Here is a 23,531-nt window from a genome sequence, read left to right on the forward strand (position 1 = left end):
TTCTGTTTGAATATTTTCTTTTGCCTTGTTTTCTGTTCTGCGAGTCTTATCTTTTGATATCTCTAATAAGTTCTTAATTTCAGTAATATAATTTCAATTATAGAATTTTAATTTTATTATAATTCTAACTTTCTGATGAATTTTTAATCTTTTATTGAAGATAAAAAAGATAGTCATAGTTATATACAGTCTTGTCTGTTAACTCTAAGAGCTGGATCACCACTTTTTTTTTTTTTTTTTTTTGGTTTTCAGTTATATCACCCTGTCTCTTGAGATGCCCAGTAATTTTTTACTAAGTGCTAGACGTTATAAAATATTAGTGAGATTCCAGATAGGTTATATTACTATAGAAAAGATTAATCCTCTTTTCTGCTTAGCAGATAAATGCAATTAGCACTTTACTTTTATTTATTTGTTTTATTTATTTATTTATTTATTTTAGAGACGGGGTCTCACTCTGTCTCCCAAGCTGAATGTGGTGATGTGATCGTAACTCACTGCAGCTTCGATCATAGCTTACTGCAGCCTTGAACACCTGGGCTCAAGTGATCCTCCTGCCTCTGCCTCCCAAGTAGCTGGGACTACAGGCATATGCCGCCATGCCTAGCTTTTTTTTTTTTTTAAAGTAGAGATAGTCTTGCTGTTTTGCCCAGGCTGATCTCAAATTCCTGAGCTCAGGTGATCCTCCTGCCTTGGTCTCTCAAAGTACTGAGATTACAGCTGTGAGCTGTTGTATCCAGCCAGCAGATCACTTTAATTCAGTCAGGAACTGAGCTGAGTTAGAGGCTGCATTGCAGTGTTGGTAGGTCTCTCCCTCTGATTTGTCTCTGCTACTAGGGTGTAGTCATTCAGGACTTCTCAGCAGAAAGTTTGGTATGTTGAGATGCTGTGTGGAGGTTGAACTGTAATTCATGTCTCTTTAGACTGATAAGACTGCCAGAATCTCCACTCTGTTCTCTTTCTGCTTAGCTTCTTAGCTTCCTTCCCTGTGTAGCTTTAGAATTTTCAGATACACATAGGGAAAACTGACTCTGTGTTAGGCTCAATCCTTCCCACTTCTTCTCACTTAGATCTTATTTCTTTCATTTCCAATTTTGTCTCTATAGCCTGAAAAGACCACCTACAGCTCTGCTAGTTTCTCAGGTTCTCCAGCACAGCCTAGGCCGAGCTTGATTCCTAGCCTCTTGTCTTATGCCCAGTTCAACAAATACCTGCTTCGAAAAGTGGCTGTACGTATCAGGCTACCTGTTTGTGCTTTCCTGCTCTTTGAATTTATTCCATCTGAAGTTCTTTAGCAGTTCTCCAGTGGCTTTAAATAGATAACTTAAAACTTTTTTTCTCTTTGTAAGTTGTTCTTGATGGAAACATTGGTGTAATACAGAGTACTCTTTCTTAGAAGTGAAGGTCATAGTTTGTTATATATCAGTTATTATATTCATTTTATAGTTCTCTGACATCAGTTTCTTTAAGTGACTCTTGATTTTCTAATTGTATTATGTATAGGAGGCTCTGGAAAATAATATACATCAGTCCAGAAACAAATTGATTCGTCCACATTAGAAAGTCCTGGTGGTAAGAATATCTCAAACAACTTCAAAATCAGCAGTGACTCAAACTTTTATATAAATAAATGCAAAAAATATTCCATAGTCAAAAGCACAGACGCACATCCTTGGGATATTTTTTCTATTCCTGTGGTTGAAATGATTATTTTACTGGGTTTTATGTTTGGGGCTACTGTTTTTTTTTCCTTAATATTAACTTACAGCATTAGCTTTGTTTACATCATGTGATTTCACAGTATAAAGAACTCTGTTTAAAATGTGAAAAAGGCATGGTGCTGTAATCCCAGCACTTTGGAAGGCTGAGGTGGACAGATTGCTTAAGCCCAAGAGTTTAAGACCAGCCTGGGCAACATGGTGAGACCCTGTCTTTACAAAAAATACAAAATTTAACCTGTGTGGTGGTGCGTGCCTGTAGTCATAGCTACTCAGGAGGCTGAGGTGGGTGGATTGCTTGAGCCTAAGAGGTAGAGGTTGCAGTTGGCTGAGATCCTGTCACTGCACTCTAGCCTGGGTGACAGAGCGAGACCCTGTCTTTAAAAAAAAAGAAAAAAGATCAAGAAAATTTGAGCCCAAAGTGAGAGCCCTTTCCCCACCCTCAATGCTTAAATTGCTACTATGTTGCTACTTACCTTCCTCTCCTCCTCCCATTTTTTCTCCTATTACTTGTCCTCTCTCTCCTGTTGACTATTGTTAATTGAAGAGAATTTAGAAATTGAAATACTTAAAGGAGGCCAAGTGTGGTGACTTACACCTGTAATCCCAGCACTTTGGGAGGCCAGGCTGGGCAGATCACTTGAGGTGGGGAGTTTGAGAGCAGCCTGGCTAACATGGGGAAACCTTGTCTCTACTGAAAATGCAAAAATTATCTGGGCGTGGTGGTGCATGCCTATAATCGCAGCTACTCGGGAGGCTGAGGCAGGAGAATTGCTTGAATGTGGGACGTGGAGGTTGCAGTGAGCCGAGATCATGCGACTGCACTCCAGCCTGGACAACAGAGGGAGACTCCATCTCAAAAAAAAAAAAAAAAAAAAAAGAAAAGAAAAAGAAAGAAAGAAATACTTAAAGGAAGAAAACTAAAATTTCTTGTAATCCCGTCACCGATCTAGTCACACTTTCGAACATTTGGTGCATGTGTTTTGTGTATTTATTCTTTGTAAAATGGATTTTGTCAGTGGTTCTCAACCCTGCTTCTTCATTAATATCACCTAAAATATAGATTCTGGGATACACCTCACATTTAACTAAATCAGAATCTTCAAGGGTAGGGCTAGGAGAGTTTTATTTAAAAAACCAAAAAGTCCCCTTCAGAAAATTTTAATAATCCTCAGAATTTTCTTTTAATGAAAAAGAGAATGTTGCAATATTATAGAAAGCTTTAACTTGTATACAGCTCTTTAACTAATTATTCAATTTTAACTTTTCCCTAGCCATTCCACCCTATGGTGAATCTGGATTGTTCTCGGGATTTCCGGCCTTTTCTTTGTGCACTCTATGCTCCTATTTGTATGGAATATGGACGTGTCACACTTCCCTGTCGTAGGCTGTGTCAGCGGGCTTACAGTGAGTGTTCGAAGCTCATGGAGATGTTCGGTGTTCCTTGGCCTGAAGATATGGAATGCAGTAGGTGCGAAAATTGTAGATTTTCATGGATCATTTCTTATGTTGCAATATGTTTGAAATTACTTGTCTTCTTTTCCATCTGTTTTAAAAAACTTTTTTTGAAGTGTACATATTAGTCATTAATTTTGAATAGCAGTTTTATGGCCTCAGAATTGTTTATTTGCTTAGAAATTTGGAAGCACTAAATGAAAAAGAAAACATTTCTGTGAAGAAGTTTTTAAAAGACTTAAGAATTACATAATCAAGACAGTTGATTTTTCCCCCTTTAAAACATTCTTTTCTGATTATGAAAATAGTGCTATTTGTGAAAAATTATACAGAGAAGAAAACCATTTATTACCTCATCATTGCAGGAGCTTAAATACCTTTATGATTTAACTATAGACTTGTAGGATAGTTCTCTCAGTTCTTTTTTTCTGTCAAGTATTAACATACCAAATCCAGAAAATGTCAAATACTTTTCAAATTACATCCAGTATATAGACTATAATAAGCATGTCTTAAAGTTTTGAGGATTTATTAGATATTCTTAAAGTTTCATTTGAGTGAGCATTGTTATTAGTAATAATATACTATATTTATTATATAACAATGTTTTACCTATTTGTATTCCGAAATATTTCAAGGATAAAGATTAAGGTGAATACTTATGTATCTATTATTATCTAGCTTTGCCCAATCTTAACAGTTTGTAATATTGGCTTCAGATTTTTTTTAAGAAATAAAACAATACAGGTTGAATTGAAGGTTTTTCCTTATTATCCATCTTGAACTTATTATCTTCTTACCCCCCAGGAGTGAGATAATCTTTATGTTGAATTTGTTTTAAAATCATTCCCATGTTTGCTTATATACTCTTACTACATATATGCATATCCATAAACAACACAACATTTTTGTATGTATCTATCTGTGTTTGTACCTATAACCTGTAGGTCTGGTACATTCCTTTTAATTGCCGTGTAGTGGCCAATTGTATTAATATCCTACAGTTATTTAGCTTTCTACTGATGGTCATTTAGGTTGTTTCCAGGTTTTTGTTATTATAAGCAACCTTCTTTTCTCCTTCATATTTAAAAATAATTTTGTTTGTTGTCTGGCAATAGCCCTTGGAGGCAAGTAAAGCAGATTTTGTTACTTACTTGACAGATGGAGAAACTTAAGAAATAATAAATGCTGTACAGTAAGTCCTCACTTAACGTTGTTGATAGGTTCTCAGAATATGTGACTTTAAGCAGAATGACATTTAATGAAACCAATTTGTTTTCTTTTCTCTTCTCTTTTTTTTTTTTTGAGCTGGAATCTCACTCTGTGCCCCAAGCTGGAATGCAGTGGCATGATCTTGGTTCACTGCAACCTCACCTCCCGGGTTCAAGCGATTCTCCTGCCTTAGCCTCGTGGATACCAATTTGTTTTCTTATAAACGTTACAACAAAATGACGTTGAAAAAAAACCAGTGATTTTTAAGGACCTGCTGTATGGTGTCTTGCTTGAAGTCACAGTTTAAAAGAATCTATCTACGATGTTAAATGGGGACTACTGTATTAGCTTCTTGTAGTCAATTCATTGATGTTCTGCTTTCTCATATTTGTCTATTTCCCACCTATTTTACCTGCCCTTTTATTTAGTCCCATCTAACCATTCATCTCTTCTCTCTCCAGACACCTGAAAATGTTGCTAGTTTCTCTTTTAGAAGTCCGTAAATAAAACAATTATGAATTGCCTGGGTAGGAACTCTTGTTTTATGCTTCTTGTATTTAACGCCTATTGTTTAGGTGTCTTTTTATTTTAATAGCTTATATATAAGCATGGAAATTTCATAATCTTTATTTTTAAAATTTGTTTTGATAGGATTAAACCTGTTGTATGTCCTCATTATATCCTGGGATTGCCTAAATTTGAAATCTTAAATTCTGAAAAAGGGAACTTTCTTTTTTTCTTTTTTTTTGAGACGGAGTCCGCTCTGTCACCCAGGCTGGAGTGCAGTGGCACAATCTCGGCTCACTGCAACCTCTGCCTGCTGGGTTCAAGCAATTCTCCTACCTCAGTCTCCCGATGAGCTGGGCTTACAGGCACCCGCCACCATGCCCAGCTAATTTTTGCATTTTTGGTAGAGACGGGTTTTCACCATGTTGACCAGGCTGGTCTTGAACTCCTGACTTTAGGTGGTCTGCCCGCCTTGGCCTCCCAAAGTGCTGAGATTACAGGCATGAGCCACCGTGCCCAGCCTCAAAGGGAACTTTCATAGCAACCTTTTATTCTTCCATAGCTCTCATACTTTTGTACCTACTATACTGGTTGCCTTGGTTCATTTGTGCAGCTATAACAAAATACCACAGACTGGGCAAATTATAAATAATAAAAATTTATTTCTCAGGCAGAGGCACAGGCAGGTTGTGTTTCTAGTGAGGGCTGCTTTCTGCTTCCAACATGGCACCTTGTTGCTGCATCCTTCAGTGGATAGGAACACTGTATCCCCATGTGGCAGGAGAGCAAGAGGGGCAAGCTCACTCTGCAGCCTCTTTTATAAGGACATTAATCCCTTAATTGTCCCAAAGACCTCACTTTGTTTTTCTTTTTTGGAGATAGGGTCTCGCTCTGTTGCCCAGGCTGGAGTGCAGGGGCACAGTCATAGCTCACTACAGCCTCAAACTCCTGGGCTCAATCAGTCCTCTTGCCTCAGCCTCCCAAGTAGCTGGGATTACATGTGCGTGCCACCATGTCCAGCTAATTAAAAAAAAAAAAATTGTAGAGATGGGGTCTTGTTTTGTTGCCCAAGGAGGTCACAAACTCCTGGCCTTAAGCAGTCCTCCCGCCTTGGCCTCCTAAAGTGCTGGGATTATAAACTGAGCCACTGCACTTGGCCAGGCTCTGCCTCTGAGTGCCACTGCAGTGGGGATTGTTTCATGAATATTCATGTCCCCCAGAGTTCATGTGTTGGAAACTTAATTCTCAGTGCAACAGTGCTGAGAGGTGAGACCTTTAAGAGATCATGAGGACTCCACCCTCATGAATGGATTAATGCCATTATCTCAGGAGGGCATTAGTTATTGCGAGAGTGGGTTCCTGATAAAAGGATGAGTTTGGCCTCTTTTCCTCCCTGGACCCCCATGCTCTCTTGCCCTTTTGCCATGGGTTGGTACACCAAGGATGCACCTCCTTCCCAGATGCAGGCCCCCTTGACTTGGACTTCCTAGCCTCTAGAACTGTAAGAAATAAATCCCTGGTTTTTATAAATTACCCAGTCTTAGGTATTCTGTTATAGCAGCACAAAATGGATGAAGACAGCACCTATTCTAATAATTCATGGACAACCCCAGAATTTTTATCTTTTTATCCTAAATAGACCCTTTCTGGTCTCATTTGTTTATTTATTTAGCTTAAATGTTGTGGTCTATCACTTGAAATAACATGTTTGATAGCAGTTTCATCTCATTCCTCTTACTGTACTTATTTAGACCTCCAAATAGACTGATTAATTTTTTTACAAATTGATTATGCTATATATTTAATGATTCTGAAATTACAGCAGTTGTATTTTCTATTTGTAACCACTTGTCTTGGTCAGAAAAATTTCTGTTCATTTTCCTCAGCACTTTTGCCAAATCTGTATCACTTAAACTTGTATCTCACCTTTATTTCCTTCAACCTCAGCCTGTCCTCCTTTCCTGAAAATGATTCAGTCCATCGTGTAAGAGAACTATTGTGATCTGTTATGTCTCAGACTGTTCCTTCTCAGTTTCCTTCCTGGATCTTCCTCTTTTTTCTGCCCCTTGAATAATGGTGCTTCCCAGAGTTTGGTTCCTGTTCTCTACAGCCCTCGCTGGATAATCTCATCTCACCTATTTTAACTCTTATTTATATACTGATAATTCCTAAACCTGAATCTGTAGCCTCTCCCTGCAAAGCTCAAAACCTGCATATATCCAGCAGCTGTTGAAAATCCTAACATATATCCAGCAGCCATTGGAAATCCTGGCCTCAGTTTGTCTCAGCAACCTCAATTTTGGCATATGTAAAATTGATTTTACTTCTTGGCTTACTTTTTTATTCCCTTGAAGTATCTTCTGTTCCTACTTCATTGATCTTAACTCCCACATTCAAGTTATGCATTCTGTTGCTTTTAGCTAACTAATTTCATATCCATTTCATTCTCGCTGCCTTATTTGGCTTTCATTTTGGCACATCTGGTGTCCCTGCCCCCATTTTTGCCCCACTCAAGTCTATCTTTTACGCTGCTCCTGGTTACCTTTCTGATTACTTGGGTTTGGGTTATATGAATATATTCACTCAACCAACATTCTTTAGTTCGACAGATGTCAATTGAATGTCTTTGGTGTGCTAGGCACTATTCTAGATGCCAAAAATGAGCAGTGAGGAAAACAGAGATCCTGTTCTTATGGAGTGAAAATTCTAGTGGTGGAGGTAAATAAAATTGTAGACAATGTCACAGGAAAATGAATGCTAATAAGAACAAATGCGGTAGGTGATAGGGATACAATATAGGAGAGCAGAGGGATTCTATTTTCTATAGAGTGCTTGGAGAAGTCCTTTTTGATAAGGAGGCTTTGGACCAGGGACTTGAATGAAGTGAGAAAACAAATGATGATATCTGGGGGCAGAGCAGGCTAGGCAGAGGGGAAACAGAGCAGCAAGTACAGAGACTCTGAAGTGGAACCATGCTTCCTAAACTCAGAACGACAGGAGACCAAAGTGGTTGGAGCCAAGTGAGTGAGGGAGAATGGAAGGAAATAAGATCAGAAAAGTACTGGGGCTGAGGGTCTGTGTAGCTGTGGTAGGGAATTTGGATTTGACTCTGAGATGAGAAGCCATTAGAGGGTTTTAAGCAGAAGAGAGGGAGAATCACGGACACAGGAGTAGCATATCTTTAAAGGATTACTTTAGCTTCTCTGTGGAGATGGAGATCAGTTGGAGGCCCCTCTAGAAGTCCAGGGAAGAAGTATTGATGGCTCAGACTGGGCACCAGAGGGGAGGAAATGAGAAGAGGTCGGTTTCCTGATGTATCACTAAGTAGAATCACAGGAAATGCTGGTAGATTGTGATGTGTATATGAAAGATAAGGGACCTCAACGATAACCCCAAGGTTTTTGGCCTGAGCAGCTAGAAGTAATAGAATAACCGCTTATTGATATGGGGAAAGCTGTGGAGTAGAAGTCAAGAATTTGCTTTCAGAAGGGTTGAAGATTGAGGTGCCTATTATATATCTAAGTGTATATGTTGGGTTGGCAGTTAGATATACAAATAATTTCCATAGATATATCAGTATCGGGTAACATGGGAAAATTGTAGTGTTTACATGGTTTTAAATTTTGTTAATGTTTACACACATACACACACACACACACACATTTCTGCAACATGCTTACCTCTCCAGTCTCATCTCCTGCCACAAGTCATGCACACTTTATGTTCCAGCAGTAACAAACACACCCTGTTCAGACACCTATGCCTATGTCTATATTTGCTTACTAGAATGCTGATTGGCTTACTGCTAATACTGATTTAAAATCCTGTATTGGGGAACTTACTCTGTGAAGTCTTTCATAATTCCTACCACTTAGGTAATTAATTTGTCTTTATCATTATCATTTTTGTACCTCATACAGATTTTAATTGCTAGCAGAGTGTCACACTGCTATATTTTGTGTATGTTGTGTTTATAAGTATGTGTCTCCTTCTAGATTCAAGTATAGAGATCTGTATTTTTATCTTTTTAACTCCTGGCATATTGCAGTGTTCCAATAAATACTTGAATGCAATACATTCTGTCATTGGCTTTATAATTATCTGTAAAGAAAATGGTTTGTATTAGAAAATCTAAAAAATTTGAAGATATTAATCATCTACAGTATAAGGTTATATATGTGTTTGGCAAACTTAATGATAATTTCTTAGAAACTATATGATACATATAAAACAGCAAACAGCTAGTTACTGGGAGTCTAAAGTCTTAGAAACAGTTATTGGCAAAAAAATTAAAGATGAAGGGAGTTCATGATAATGGTCTCCTTAGTTGCATAAATATCTGCAACACAACCTTGTTTTCTTTGTCTCGAGGCTATCATACTTTCTCAAGACATACAACTAGTATTTTTTGCTCAACTGTCAAAAATCTGGTTGTATGGACCATAAACAAGATATCACCATTTACTTTATTTCTACATATTACATTTGCTCTCCAGGAATAAATAAGGTTGTGAATGCCAGATTTGGAAATCCAAATTGTTAGATCGTGGTAGATTTCCCCATAAGTAAAAATAGTTCTCCTGTTGTTTTGTTTTTTAGGTTCCCAGATTGTGATGAGCCGTATCCTCGACTTGTGGATCTGAATTTAGCTGGAGAACCAACTGAAGGAGCCCCAGTGGCAGTGCAGAGAGACTATGGTTTTTGGTGTCCCCGAGAGTTAAAAATTGATCCTGATCTGGGTTATTCTTTTCTGCACGTGCGTGATTGTTCACCTCCTTGTCCAAATATGTACTTCAGGAGAGAAGAACTATCATTTGCTCGCTATTTCATAGGATTGATTTCAATCATTTGCCTCTCTGCCACATTGTTTACTTTTTTAACTTTTTTGATTGATGTCACAAGATTCCGTTATCCTGAAAGGCCTATTATATTTTATGCAGTCTGCTACATGATGGTATCCTTAATTTTCTTCATTGGATTTTTGCTTGAGGATCGAGTAGCCTGCAATGCGTCCATCCCTGCACAATATAAGGCTTCTACAGTGACACAAGGATCTCATAATAAAGCCTGTACCATGCTTTTTATGGTACTCTATTTTTTTACTATGGCTGGCAGTGTATGGTGGGTAATTCTTACCATCACATGGTTTTTAGCAGCTGTGCCAAAGTGGGGTAGTGAAGCTATTGAGAAGAAAGCATTGCTGTTTCACGCCAGTGCATGGGGCATCCCTGGAACTCTAACTATCATCCTTTTAGCGATGAATAAAATTGAAGGTGATAATATTAGTGGCGTGTGTTTTGTTGGCCTCTACGATGTTGATGCATTGAGATATTTTGTTCTTGCTCCCCTCTGCCTGTATGTGGTAGTTGGGGTTTCTCTCCTCTTAGCTGGCATTATATCCCTAAACAGAGTTCGAATTGAGATTCCATTAGAAAAGGAGAACCAAGATAAATTAGTGAAGTTTATGATCCGGATTGGTGTTTTCAGCATTCTTTATCTCGTACCACTCTTGGTTGTAATTGGATGCTACTTTTATGAGCAAGCTTACCGTGGCATCTGGGAAACAACGTGGATACAAGAACGCTGCAGAGAATATCACATTCCGTGTCCATATCAGGTAAGGGAAACCTTGTTACAAATTTCAGAATGTGTGATAATAAAACAAAAGCATATTACTATAATGAGTTAATATCAGCTGTTTTTTGAAATGTCATGAATCTTCAACTTGTACGTTAACATTTTAAGGGTGAGATAAATATTTTGTAGTAAATATGTAATACACATATTTGATAGACATCTTCATTTTAAAAGATGACTTACAAGTCTACGCTATGGGCTTTTAAGCAGTGTACTTCTATTGGTGATTTTTTTTTTCCAGAAGTGTGCAGTATTGTGGGGGAGAAGCACTTTACCAACATTTATAAAAATGTGCTGTCTTTTTATGGGAATTTTACTGATGTTCAGGTTAGAAATTGTTTTATTAATAGCAGTTTTGCAAAAATAAGATGCAAGTATAAAAACTCTTAATGATCTTGATTTTTCTTCTTTACATACTGAATATTTTGTGATTTCTTTTTGAGTTTAGAGTTCAGAGCCTCTGGTAGTCTTAGAATTATGGAATTTCAAATCTAGAAAGAACTTTAGAGATCATTTATTCAGATTCCCTCTGTAATTTAGAGTTCTTGAACATCTAGCATCATATTTGAAGCTTTGAAATGTTAAATGACTTGCTCATGAGTAGTAAATGAACAGCTAGGATTTAGTCTTAGATAAATGTAGTCAAGGAAAATATATCAGAGGAGTTAATGCTAAGTATTTCTCTCTCCCATCTTTAGTACTTCTAGAATCTATGTTCCTACTATTACCCTTTTATATATTTACGATTATTATTTAGAGACAGGGTCTTACTAGAATGCAGTGGCATGATCACAGCTCACTGCAGCTTCAAACTCCAGGAGCTCAAGCAATCCTCCTGCCTCAGCCTCCCGATTAGCTAGGACTACAGGTGTGCACCACCATGCCCAGCTCATTTTTTATTTCTTTTTTTAAGAGATGGGGTTTCACTACGTTGCCCAGGCTAGTCTCGAACTCCTAGCCTCAAGTGATCCTCCCTCCTGGACCTCCCCAGATGCTGGTATTACAGGCATGAGCCACCATGCCAGCCTCTCTTGTTTCTTTTAAAACAAGTTTTCTTAAAAGAGTACTCTAATGTGGTGTCTCCTGTTTGTCATTTTCCAGATTTCCTATTATAAAAGTGCACCAGCCACCTTTTCATCTCCTCCAACCTTTGTTACTCTAATACTTTTAAATACCTTTATTGAAGTACTTATGTATTACAGATAACTTTTGTTTACTAGTTTGTTTCCCCTACTACTATACAGTGAATTCTTTGAAAGGAAGAATTTCTTTTTTTGTGTTTTGAAGACATTCTGTAGATAATAGTAATGAGAATGTGGGTATATAGCTTGAGAAGAGAAGACATTTTTAAGACATGGTAACAGAAATGTACATTTAAGAAGTGGTTACTGCTACAGAGAGTATGGGGTTAGCACATAATAAATGCTGATACATTTTTGATCACTGAGAATGCCAATTTCCCTTTTATTTTGGTATAAATAGTCCTATACAAATGATATTTATCATTGTATAATATTAGGTACTGATTTTTAAAAAATAAACCAACTCATAACTTAAGAGACTAGGAAAAAATGAATAATTGAAATTTCATTCAATTTCTTGCCAGAACTGCTTACTAAAAACTCCTAATACGAGTTTTCAGACCTAAAGGTAAAAATCCAGTTTTCCTTCTGAGAGAGAGATGTTGAGTTATATTTTATGCTTCCCCATGTCAGTTTCTAAGATTGTAAATTATTATTTTAGGGCTATTGAAGAAATAATGTTTGACCATGAAATAATGGTCTTAAAAAATACCAAACCTCAAACATGTAAATCAGTGAAGTAGTTGGGATGCTGCTTTTTTCATGACATACCTAGAATTCTTTTAGCATCTTTAGAACCAGTTTGAACTACACTGAAATATATATGTGTGTGTGTTGGGGGCGGGATTAATAGTGTTTTCTAAGAAATATTTCCATCATACAGAAATGAATAACAAATGATAATAACAACAAAGGTATTAAACTGTAAGGTATTAAACTGTAGGAGTCCTAGCTTCTTTTCTTACTTTCATTAATTAACTTTATAACCTTGGATGAACTTCACCTCTCTCTGCTTCAGTTCTTCATAATATGAGGATAGTAATAGAATCTACGTCCTAGGGTTGTTTTTAGGATTATGCATGTAAATACTTAGAAGTGTGGCTACTAGTCTAGGGCCACTTCACTCGGAATGCTCTCGATATCTTCTGATCTCGGAAGCTAAGCAGGGTCGGGCCTGGTTAGTCCTTGGGTAGGAGAAGTGTGGCTACTACATAATAGGTGCTCAAAATGTTGGCTCTATTCTTACTTGTTATTGTCTATTATTGTTGTCGCTACCATTATTTACATATAAATATGTTTTTTAAAAGCCATCCAGTAGTAAGCTTTAGCAAATGCAATATTTGTTTCAGACTTTTAAAAGAAGTCATAAATTTAGCTGAAACTTCCTGTGTACCCTTCCCTCATCCTGTTCCTCTTATTCGCTCCCCAGAGACAACCATCATGGTGAATTTGGAGTTGTTCATTCCCATAAAAGCCGATACAATTACCAATACATATGTAGTTATAAAAAATGTTTGTTTCACCCATGTTTGACTAAATTCTTTAACTCAACATTTTGTTTTTGAGTTGCATTTATGTTAATACTACAACTCTAGTTTTTAAAATGTTTCCTTTTACTAATATAAAGGAAATTTATAACATATTTCAAATATATAGAGATATAGAAAATAAATATCCATGTACTCACAACCCAACTACTGTGAAATCTTGAAATTATGGCATATGTATCTATATCTGTCTGTGTACCTATGTATCTAATATTAAAGATATAGTTAATACCTCCTCTGTTCCTTTCCATATTCCCATTCCTCTTCTGTCTCCCTCCCTAGAGAAACTCTTCTCATAAATATGGTATTTTTCATTCTCCTGAATATTTTTATACTGTTGCTGAGTATTTATGTATCCATGAAATTTGCTGTTGATGCAAGTTTCTAAAATGCATATACGTGAGATCATTCTGTAGCTCATTTTTTAACTCATTTTTCTGTTTTTGAGAATATGTACGTTGGTTTGTGTACTGATAATTTGTTTTAACTGCAGTGGAGTATGCTACTGTATAAATATACTGTAATTTATTCACTCATTTATTGATGAATTTCATAGTCATTTCTAATTTTTTGTTATAAGCCATTTTTCAGTGAATATTCTTATAACACCTTCATTTCTTACATATGAACAAGAGCTTCTATTGGAAGTTTTGCATTGTAGGCTATAAGCACGTTCAACTCAAGTGGTTATTTTAATTTATACTCACACCAGAGTATGCGTTTCCCCTTTGTGCCCATTTTGGCACTCTCAGGCTTTTAAATTTTTGCCAACCTTTGAAATAATATCTTAATTCTGTAGTAATTTACCTTTTTCTTATTATAAGTAAGGTTGAATGTGTTTTCGTATTTTTATCGGCCATTTGGGGTTTCTCTGTGATTTACCTATTTTTTATCTTTGTCCATTGCTCTGTTAGATTGTTTGCTTTTTACTGTTTAAATATTCTTGGTATTCTTTGCCAGTCATTTGCATTACAGATATTTTCTGCTTTGTGGCTTGTCTTTTCACTTTATTTGTGCTTTGTCTTTTGTGTTTTAAGATAATCCTTCCCTGCCACTAAAGTCATTAAAAGGGCCTGCTGTATTTTTTCTAGCAGTTTCTACAATTTGCTTTTTTGAGTTATATCTCTAATCCCATAAAATTTATTTTTGTGAATATCATAACATAATTTTATTTTTCCATATGGATAAGACATGTGCTTTCTGCATCATAGATCAAATATTTCATCTATTTCAATTGTAATGCAACCTCTTTCATGCACAAGTTTGATTTTTAGGCTCTCTCATTTGTATAACCATGTGTCAACTTCACATCTTCCTTACCTTGTTCTTCTTCTTCAAAACTATTTTAGCTATTCTTGGTACTTTGCTCTTCGGTATGAGTTTTAAAATCAATTCTCCATGAAAACACTGTCAGGATTTTCATTGAAATCGTTTTCGATTTATAAATGAATCTGGGGAACATTGCTGTTTTTGCAATATTGAGTTTTGATATCTTGTTTATTTACATTTTCATTAAATTGGTTGTTGGTGGTGTACAGGCATGCCATTTAAAAAATTTTTTAATTTATTGTGACAAAGTCTCGCTCTGTTGCCTAGGTTGGAGTGCAGTGGCACAGTCATAGCTCTCTGTAACCATGAACTCCCAGGTTCCAGTGATCCTCCTGTCTCATCCCCCCAGTAAGTGGGGCTACAGGCGTGTGCTACCATACTTGGCTAATTTTTTTTTATTTTTTGTAGAGATGGGGTCTCCCTGTGTTGCCCAGGCTGGTCTCAAGTGATCCTTCCACCTTGGCTTTCTAAAGACTGGGATTATAGGTGTGAGCTACTGTACCTGGCCTGATTGATTTTGTGTATTGGTTTTATATCAGACATCCTTGTTGAACCCCTATTAGTTCTGATTGTGTATGGATTCTCTTAGATATTCTTTCTAGAAATCATGTTGTTTGCAAGTAGGGACCAATCTGTCTCGCTTGCTTTCCAAGTTTTATATTTCATGTAAGAGCTGCCTACTCTTGGAAAGGATTTGCGCGTCCTCCTGTAAAACTCTGTCCTCGTATCTTTGAAGTGAAAGGAAAGAAGTTGGTTAAGAAAGTAGGCTTTTATAAGTTAACCATTTAATCTCTTCAATACTAATGGTTTTATTCAGGTCTTTTATTTCTTCTTGAGGCATTTTTTTTTTCATTTATATTTTTCTGGAACATTATTTCATCTAACTTTTCAAATACATTGGCATAAATTTGTTCATTTTTAAAATGTTTTTACCATTTTACTTTTTGTTCCTAATATATATGTTCCTTTTTTTCCCCCATGATCAATCTTGTTAAAGGATTATTTCTTTTTATTTGTTTGTTTTTGGTAGAGATGGGGTCTTGTTATGCTGCCCAGGCAGGTCTCAAACTCCTGGCCTCAGGGATCCTCCCTCGTTGGCCTCTCAAAGCACTGGGATAACAGGCCTGAGCCACTGTGCCCACCAAAGATTATCTTTTTAATTCAATTATTTCTGGTCTTATTTCATTCCTACTGCTTTCTTTAGAATTACTTCGTTTTTCTAGATTCTTGAATTGAAAGCTTAACTCATTTATTGTCAATATTTTCTAATTTTAAAAATACATTTAATAGTTACTTTAAATTTAACCAAAAGACCATTATTAACCAGTTTGGTCATTCACACTCATTCTGTCTCCTGAACTTAGCTTTAAGCAACTTTATGATTTTTTTTTTTTTTTTTTGGAGAACCTTTATTTATTGAAGTTTGGGAATCTCTCTCTGGCTTTTTGTTCTTCACAGAAATGTCCCTTCACAAAGCTGATGGAAAGGGATGTTTTTTACCCTAACATCTCATGGGTTAATAACACTTGAATACATTTTAAAAATTCCCTCCAATAAGTATTTTTTTCTAGGATTTCCTTTCTCTTTAGCATAATAATTCAGAGACTGTTCTAGAAGATAGTGCTGGTGTGGCTAAAGTTTTATTCTATATGTGAGTCCCATGAATTCCTTTGTGATTCTTGTGCTTTCCAATCTTGCTTGCGTAAGTAGATGTTGAGTTAAACCTGGCCTGTTCAAAAAAAATAAAGCACTATAAATATGAACTCTTATTTGTATAGACGTCATTGTGGGTAAAATCTGTGGTTACTGATATCCACAACAACCTTTTCAAATAGACAGCATGGCTTCATTCCTGCCATTCAAAAGCATTTAAAGCAGAAAGAAGTAATGTGGCTTACACAGTTACATTAGCTTAAGGATCAGCAAACTATAGCCCATCTGAACTGTAGCCTACAGATAAACTAGAGGACCAGCCACCTGTTTTTTTAATTGTAGTTTTATACACATACACACACATTATGTATACGTTCTCATTTTAATCATTTTTAAGTGTACAGTTCTGTGATATTAAGTAAATTCACATTGTGCAACCATCACCACCATCCATTTGCAGTACCTTTTTCATCTTTTCAAACTGAGAAGACTTAGCAACACGGTTAAGACCCCGTTTCTACAAAAAATAAAAAATTAGCCAGGCATGTTGGCATGCTCCTGTAGTCCTAGCTACTTGGGAGGCTGAGGCAGGAGAATAGTTTGAGCCCAAGAGGTCAAGGCTTCAGAGAGCTGTGATTGCACCACTGCACTCCAGCCTAGGTGAGAGAGCAAGACCCTATCTCAAATAAAAATCAGCCAATCAATCAGTGAGACTCTGCACCCATTAAACAATAACTCCCCATTCTTCCCCACATCCCCTGTCAACTACCATTCTACTTTGTCTCTATGAATTTAATTCTAGATATCTCATATAAATGGAATTATACAATAATTTGCCGTACTTTGATTTTTTAAATATTCAGATATTAGGATATTAATATTTGTTTTTGTTCAGAATTTATTTTTAGAGGAATCTTACACAGATTTCTGAATTGAGCACCAGTGATGTGAAATTTTTATATTGAAGTAATACCCCACATACTTGAATAAAGATCTGCTGTTATTGAGTGTGCCTTATAGAACACTTAGTAGGTGCTGATGATAATTCCTAGTAAGTTTTTTAAATGTTTTAAGCAATGATGGAGCAGTCTCCTCAGGTGACTTAGAAAGAGAAAATATTTGAATATATTTGCTTAAAAACCAGTAAGGTTGCTTTACAGTTATCTCTCATATTACAGAAACTTTCAAATATCTGAAAAAATCAGTTCGTGAGTTGTTTATCGTGTTTTTTCAAAATACCAATTGGGTTTAGTGCAAATCGCGTGAATGTAAATTCATAATTTAAAGAAAAATTGGCTGGGTGTAAAGTATTTTAAAATGAGTGCTGTGGCTGAAAACAGTTTCACTGGCTTGTTTTTTCTGTTTTCTAAATAAAATTCTAGGTTTTAGCACAGTTTTAGATTGACAGAAAAATTGTGAAGATAATACAGTGAGTTCCCATATGCCTTGTACCAGCTTTCCCTGTTATTAACATCTTATATCACTGTGGTACATCTGTTGTAATTGGCTAACCAATAGGGATACATTATTATTAACTGAAGTCCATACTTTAGTTCGGATTTCTTTAGTTTTTATCTAACGTCCCATTTCTGTTCTAAGATCCCACCCAGGAGATGACATTTAGTAGTCATGTCTCCTTGGCCTCCTCTTGGCTATGACCGTCTTTCAGCCTCTCTTTGTTTTTGATGTCACTACCTAGATTTTAAAATACTATACCAACCATTTTTAGCAAGAAGACTCATTTTTAATGTTTATTAAATAATACTTGAAAAGTAGTATTGAATGCCTAAATTATGAATTAATTATGAAACATAGTCTGAGTAGTCAGAGTAGTATTTCACAATTTAAAAGCTGGTTTATTTCTAGAATACTTTTTTTATATTGTGTATTTAAAAATAACAGATCAGTAATTTTACAGATATTTGGGTTTTTTTGGTCCAATAATAATTTCCTCTGTTTAATGCCTTCTAAGAATTTCAAAGTATCCTATGAAAGAGTTACAGTTCTCAAAGATTCTTGATATTTCTAGAAAAGAATTTGAATTTAGCATGATATTCATTAAAAATGTGGGCTTTAAAATGAGACAGGCTGGGTTTATGACTTGTTGCTACCATTCCTTCATATAAAATGCAGGAAATAGTATGCTAAATACAGTAATATGTACCTCATGGGTGGCAATGAAGATTAAATGAGAAATTTAAACCTCTTACCAGAGTGCTTTGCACAAAGTAAAATTTCAGTATTAACTCCTGTTACTACAAGTACATAATTCTTGAGGCTTTAAAAAGGATTATCCTATACTCTGCACTAGAGTAATTTTTTTCTTTTAAACATCGATTTTGAAAAGCACATGTTTCCTTCCTTTCCTAAAATGCCCCTTCCTTCATTTTTTTCATCTGTTTCATCCATCTAATTTAATGCAGTGTGTCCCAAGGAATTTTGACATTAGAACTTTTATTTCAGCAACAGAAATGTGTTATACAGGCAGCTTAACCAAGACTGTCAAATTCACATTATAACCATTTATAGAATTCTTTAAAAATTATTTTTATAGTCCAGGCACAGTGGCTCATGCCTATAATCCCAGCACTTTGGGAGGCTGAGGAGGGTGGATCACCTGAGAGGTTGGGAATTCCATACCAGTCTGACCAATATGGTGAAACGCCATCTCTACTAAAAATACAAGAAGTAGCTGGGCTGTGGTGGCGACGCACCTATAATCCCAGCTACTGAGGAGCCTGAGGCAGAAGAATTGCTTGAACCCAGGGGGCAGAGGTTGCAGGGAGCCGAGATCGTGTCACTGCACTCCAGCCTGGGTGACAGAGGGAGACCTGGTCTCAAAGCAAAATTATTTTTATAGAAAACAAACAAAAAATATTATTTCTGTTCTTCTGAGCACACAAGGCATCCCATCTGTTTTATCTAGTCTTGATTCAGAAAAATACAAAAATAGCAGAATAACATTAAATCTAATTTGTTATGATTTTAGCTTCATTTTCTGATGAGTCTTTCCCTTTACCAGGCAGTTCCAAAAGGAGTCAGAATTGTTTATGAAAGGACCATGAGGGAAATGGGTATGTTTTACGCTTCCAACATTAGACAATGAGTAATTCTTTTTTATAAATATGTAGTACTACTAACCTTTTTTTTTTTTTTTTTGCTACTAATCTTTAAATTGGTAAATATCCTGCCTACCTATGACTTCCTAGGGCCAAACATCAAAATTATTTAGTTTCTGTAATAGAGGAAAAGAATGAGAATTCCCTGAAAAAATATTCTATATCTCTTGTTTTGCCAGAAAATATTACAGAATAGGATAAGAAGGAAACATAGACTGTTATAGAAATTTATAGAAACCGTTAATACTGTTATGTACTGGTTGTAAAATGCTGTCAAATGACACTTTTGGATAAATATGATAAAATATACAAGTTATTCTGGCCTCTGTTAAACAGAATAACCTGTGTGTTCAGTTTAAGTCTTAACTGCAGAAATACCTGGTATGCAAATAGCTTACACATTTTTAGGAAAAAATTCAATGTACTTGTCATTATCTACAGTAGGGCATGGCAAACTGTCTGTAAAAGATCAGATAATAAACATTTTAGACATTTCTGGCCATTGCTTTTTGTTGCAGCTACTCAGCTTTGTGGCTATGGTACAACTACTCAGCTTTGCTGCTATGGTACAAAAGCAGCCATAGACAATAAGTCAGCAAATGGAAGGAAGTATTCCAATAAAGTTTTATTTGTAGAAACAGGCATTGCAACAGATTTGGTCTTCAGGCTGTAGTTTGTTGACCCCTCATCTATAGCAAGTATTATTCTATGCCATCTTTGATCATTCTTTTATAACAGTGGTTGGTGACCTATGACATTTTTCTGTCCCATATAAATTGTCATTGTTGCATTCTCATTACTACTTTTGAGGATCATCCTTTTACTCTACTGCATAATAGTATTAAAAATATTTAATATATGCTGGGCTTGGTGGCTCACGCCTGTGATCCCAGCACTTTGGAAGGCCAAGGCAGGCAGATCACCTGAGGTCAGGAGTTCGAGACCAGCCTGACCAATATGGTGAAACCTGGTCTCTACTAAAAATACAAAAATTAGCCGGGTGTAGTTGGGGGGCGCCTGTAATCCCAGCTACCCAGGAGGCCGAGGCAGGAGAATTGCTTGAACCCGGGAGGCAGAGGTTTCAGTGAGCCTAGATCACGTGCTGCACTCCAGCCTGGGCGACAAGAGTGAAACTGTCTCCAAAAAAAAAAAAAAAATTCAATATAACCTAGTACTGCTATCACTATAGTAAATAAATAAAAATGAATTCTAACATATCACTATAATAAACACATGTGAATAAGACGTATTTCCAGTAATCTTTGAAGGCATTACCATACCAATTTAAGGAAATAATTTTAGTATTTTATGAGAATAGTAGAGTTAGAAGCAACATAGTTTAATAATCAGTTTCTTCTAGTTTTTTTAAGTTATATGCTGTGTGTCATGTCCTGTGCTCAACAATTTATACACGTCATCTCATTTAATCCTCACATTAGCCCAGTAAGTTATATTGTACTCAGTTTTACAAATGAGAAAACTGAGTCTCATATATTTATACAGTTTATCCCAAGTCATACAGTAAGTTACAGAGTTGGGATGTGAGCTGATTCCAAAGTCTATAGACTTAACATCACTTTACACCTCTTCCTATGCAAAAAACACAAGTTTGAGTATTTGGAGAGACATCATGTAGTTCTGGCTAGATCTTTAGTTTTGTGTCTGTAGGCTAGTCACTAAGTTTAAACTTTCTTCATCTCTAAAATTTTTAAGGGATTGGATTGAATAATCTGTAGGGTTTTTTTCTTAGGTCTAATATTAAATGAATCTAGAAACTGTTCTCCCTTAAACCACAACTTGTTTTTCCCCTTTTACAAAATTCATTCATTAGTGCAAAACCATTTATTATATATGTACTATTTTGGCATATTGATAGTTGCTGGAGAAGCAACTGTGAGTAAAATACAGCCTCTGCCCTACAGTTCATAGCCTAGTAAGAGAAAATAAACATGGAAATCAGATAATTCTATGACTAAAGAACAGTTAGTTTTTAGTTCTGTCTCATCTCTTAAAAAAAAAAAAAAAAAAAAACGGAGAACCCTAGTAAAAATAAAAATGTCTTCAGGAATATGATAGTTATACCCTATATCAGGGATCTCCTACTCCCAGGCGACAGACCAGTATAGGTCCACACAGCAGGAAGTGAGTGGTGGGTGAGCCAGCAAAGCTTCATCTGTATTTACTCCCCATCGCTTGCATTACTGCCTGAGCCTCCTGACAGGTAAGCAGCAGCATTAGATTCTCATAGCACGAACCCTGTTGTGAGCTGCGCGTGTGAGGAATCTAGGTTGCATGCGCATTTATTGACTAGTTCATCTTTTCTCCACTGATCTATAATACTGCCTTAGTCATATATCAAGTTCCCATATGTGAAGTGTGTTTTGCTGTTCTATTGAAGGCTACATTGTCTTAATTGCTATCACATAATAAGCCTTTATATTTGATAGGGCGAGTAAGTGACTTTTCAAAGAATAATAACAGTAAAGATTGCTAAGCAGTGTAGTATAGTTAAAAAGTACACAGAAGCAGGAATCAGAAGACCTCCATTCAGGAACTGTTGTCACTTACCAGTTGTATGACAGACTCTGTATGAACCTGATGAATAGCTCATTTTTATGCGGGCTTTAGGTGACCATAGGCTTGATATAAGTCAATATTTTGTAATGAATTTATTTAAAAAAATAAAAGCAAGCCCAATGCAATATGTACTTCTATTAGTAAAGTATAGATTCCTCTTGATAGGGAAAGAAGCCAAGGATTCTGCCAACTGGATTCAAAGCTAAGGTCTCAAAAACAAGTATTGAATTTAGGCTGCCACAATAATAATAATAATAATAATAATAATAATAATAATAAAATACTTTAAGTGTTTTTCTTTTTTTGCAGGGTATTTCACCCTTAGCATGAGTAGTTTTTTTTCTATTTAATTAAAAATAATTTAAGCCTCGAAGTCTTTGTGGATTATGTATCTAAATAGAAAAATCAAAACGCAGGTAAATGGTTTGTATATGATGGTTGAAAAGAGTTATTGCAATTCTGTAGATTAAATCGGAGCACTGTTAGTGGAGATCAGTGATTCAGAAGACAGTGAATGGAGGCTATTTATAGCTAGCCAGGCTGTTGTAGAACAGGGACAGTCATCAAGACCCAGGGCTTACAGTAAGTAGATGCTGATGTCTCCCTTTTTTGCCAGGTATTCTCCAGGTAGATCAAAGACATACATCAGGTAAGTTTTGGGGATTTTTTTTTTTTTTTTTTTTTTTGAGATGGAGTCTCGCTCTGTCGCCCAGGCTGGAGTGCCGTGGCACGATCTCGGCTCACTGCAACTTCCGCCTCCCAGGTTCAAGCTATTCTCATGCCTCAGCCTTCCGAGTATCTGGGATTACAGGCACCCACCACCACACCAGGCTAATTTTTGTGTTTTTAGAGACAGGGTTTCACCATATTGGTCAGGTTGGCCTTGAACTCCTGACCTCAGGTGATCCACCTGCCTCAGCCTCCCAAAGTGCTGGGATACATCAGGTAAGTTTTTTCCAATTGCAAAGGTGATACAACATCAATAGGAATATAGCGTTTTCAGGAACACTTAAAAAGAATACTTGAAAGTTTTCTTATTTGTCCATTTTAATTATGCAAGGAACTGAGATGTTTTGTGAGTTTTTTCTTTAAAAATTCTATAGCCAAGTGTGGTGGCTCACACTTGTAATCCCAGCACTTTGGGAGGCCAAGACAGGTTGATTACTTGAGGTCAGGAGTTTGAGACCAGTCTGGCCAACATGGTGAAACCTCGTGTCTACTAAAAATAGAAAAATTAGCTGGGCGTGGTGGCGGGTGCATGTAGTCCCAGCTACTCAGGAGGCTGAGACAGGAGAATTGTTTGAACCCAGGAGGTGGAGGTTGCAGTGAGCTGAGAATTGCACCACTGCACTCCAGCCTGGGTGACAGAGTGAGCCCCTTTCAATAAATAAATAAATAAATAATAAACAAATAAATAAAATTCGGTTTATTATAGGGCTTTTTAAAAATAAAAACTAAACACTGTATCCCATTTCCTTTATTTAAATACTTTTCTTTAGTGAGCTTTGCCTTTCTAGCTAGTATATGGCCTATTTTACATACTAACTACCCCACTATTTTTGTGTCTCTGTGTGATTTATAAGTAGATGATAATGTATTCTCCCTCCTCTTTGTTCTTCATTTATAAGGGGACACTCCTTTATAGCAGTAGCTTGGCTGTTCTTCCGTAGTGTCTTGGCCCTCTGGCTCCAACAC

At 36.3% G+C, this 23,531-nt stretch overlaps 1 protein-coding gene across 3 annotated transcripts in view; it reads left to right on the forward strand.

Annotated features, from left to right (window-relative positions):
• Positions 1-23,531, forward strand: part of FZD3 (frizzled class receptor 3) — a 71,390-nt gene that overhangs the window by 24,490 nt on the left and 23,369 nt on the right. For all 3 annotated transcript variants that reach the window (XM_025394360.1, XM_025394357.1, XM_025394358.1), the window contains 2 exons: positions 2,993-3,189; positions 9,492-10,509. In XM_025394360.1, the coding sequence (XP_025250145.1) occupies positions 2,993-3,189; positions 9,492-10,509 (1,215 nt within the window). The remainder of the gene's footprint in view (positions 1-2,992; positions 3,190-9,491; positions 10,510-23,531) is intronic.

The sequence above is a fragment of the Theropithecus gelada genome, chromosome 8, assembly GCF_003255815.1.
Source record: "Theropithecus gelada isolate Dixy chromosome 8, Tgel_1.0, whole genome shotgun sequence".
Taxonomy (NCBI): domain Eukaryota; kingdom Metazoa; phylum Chordata; class Mammalia; order Primates; family Cercopithecidae; genus Theropithecus; species Theropithecus gelada.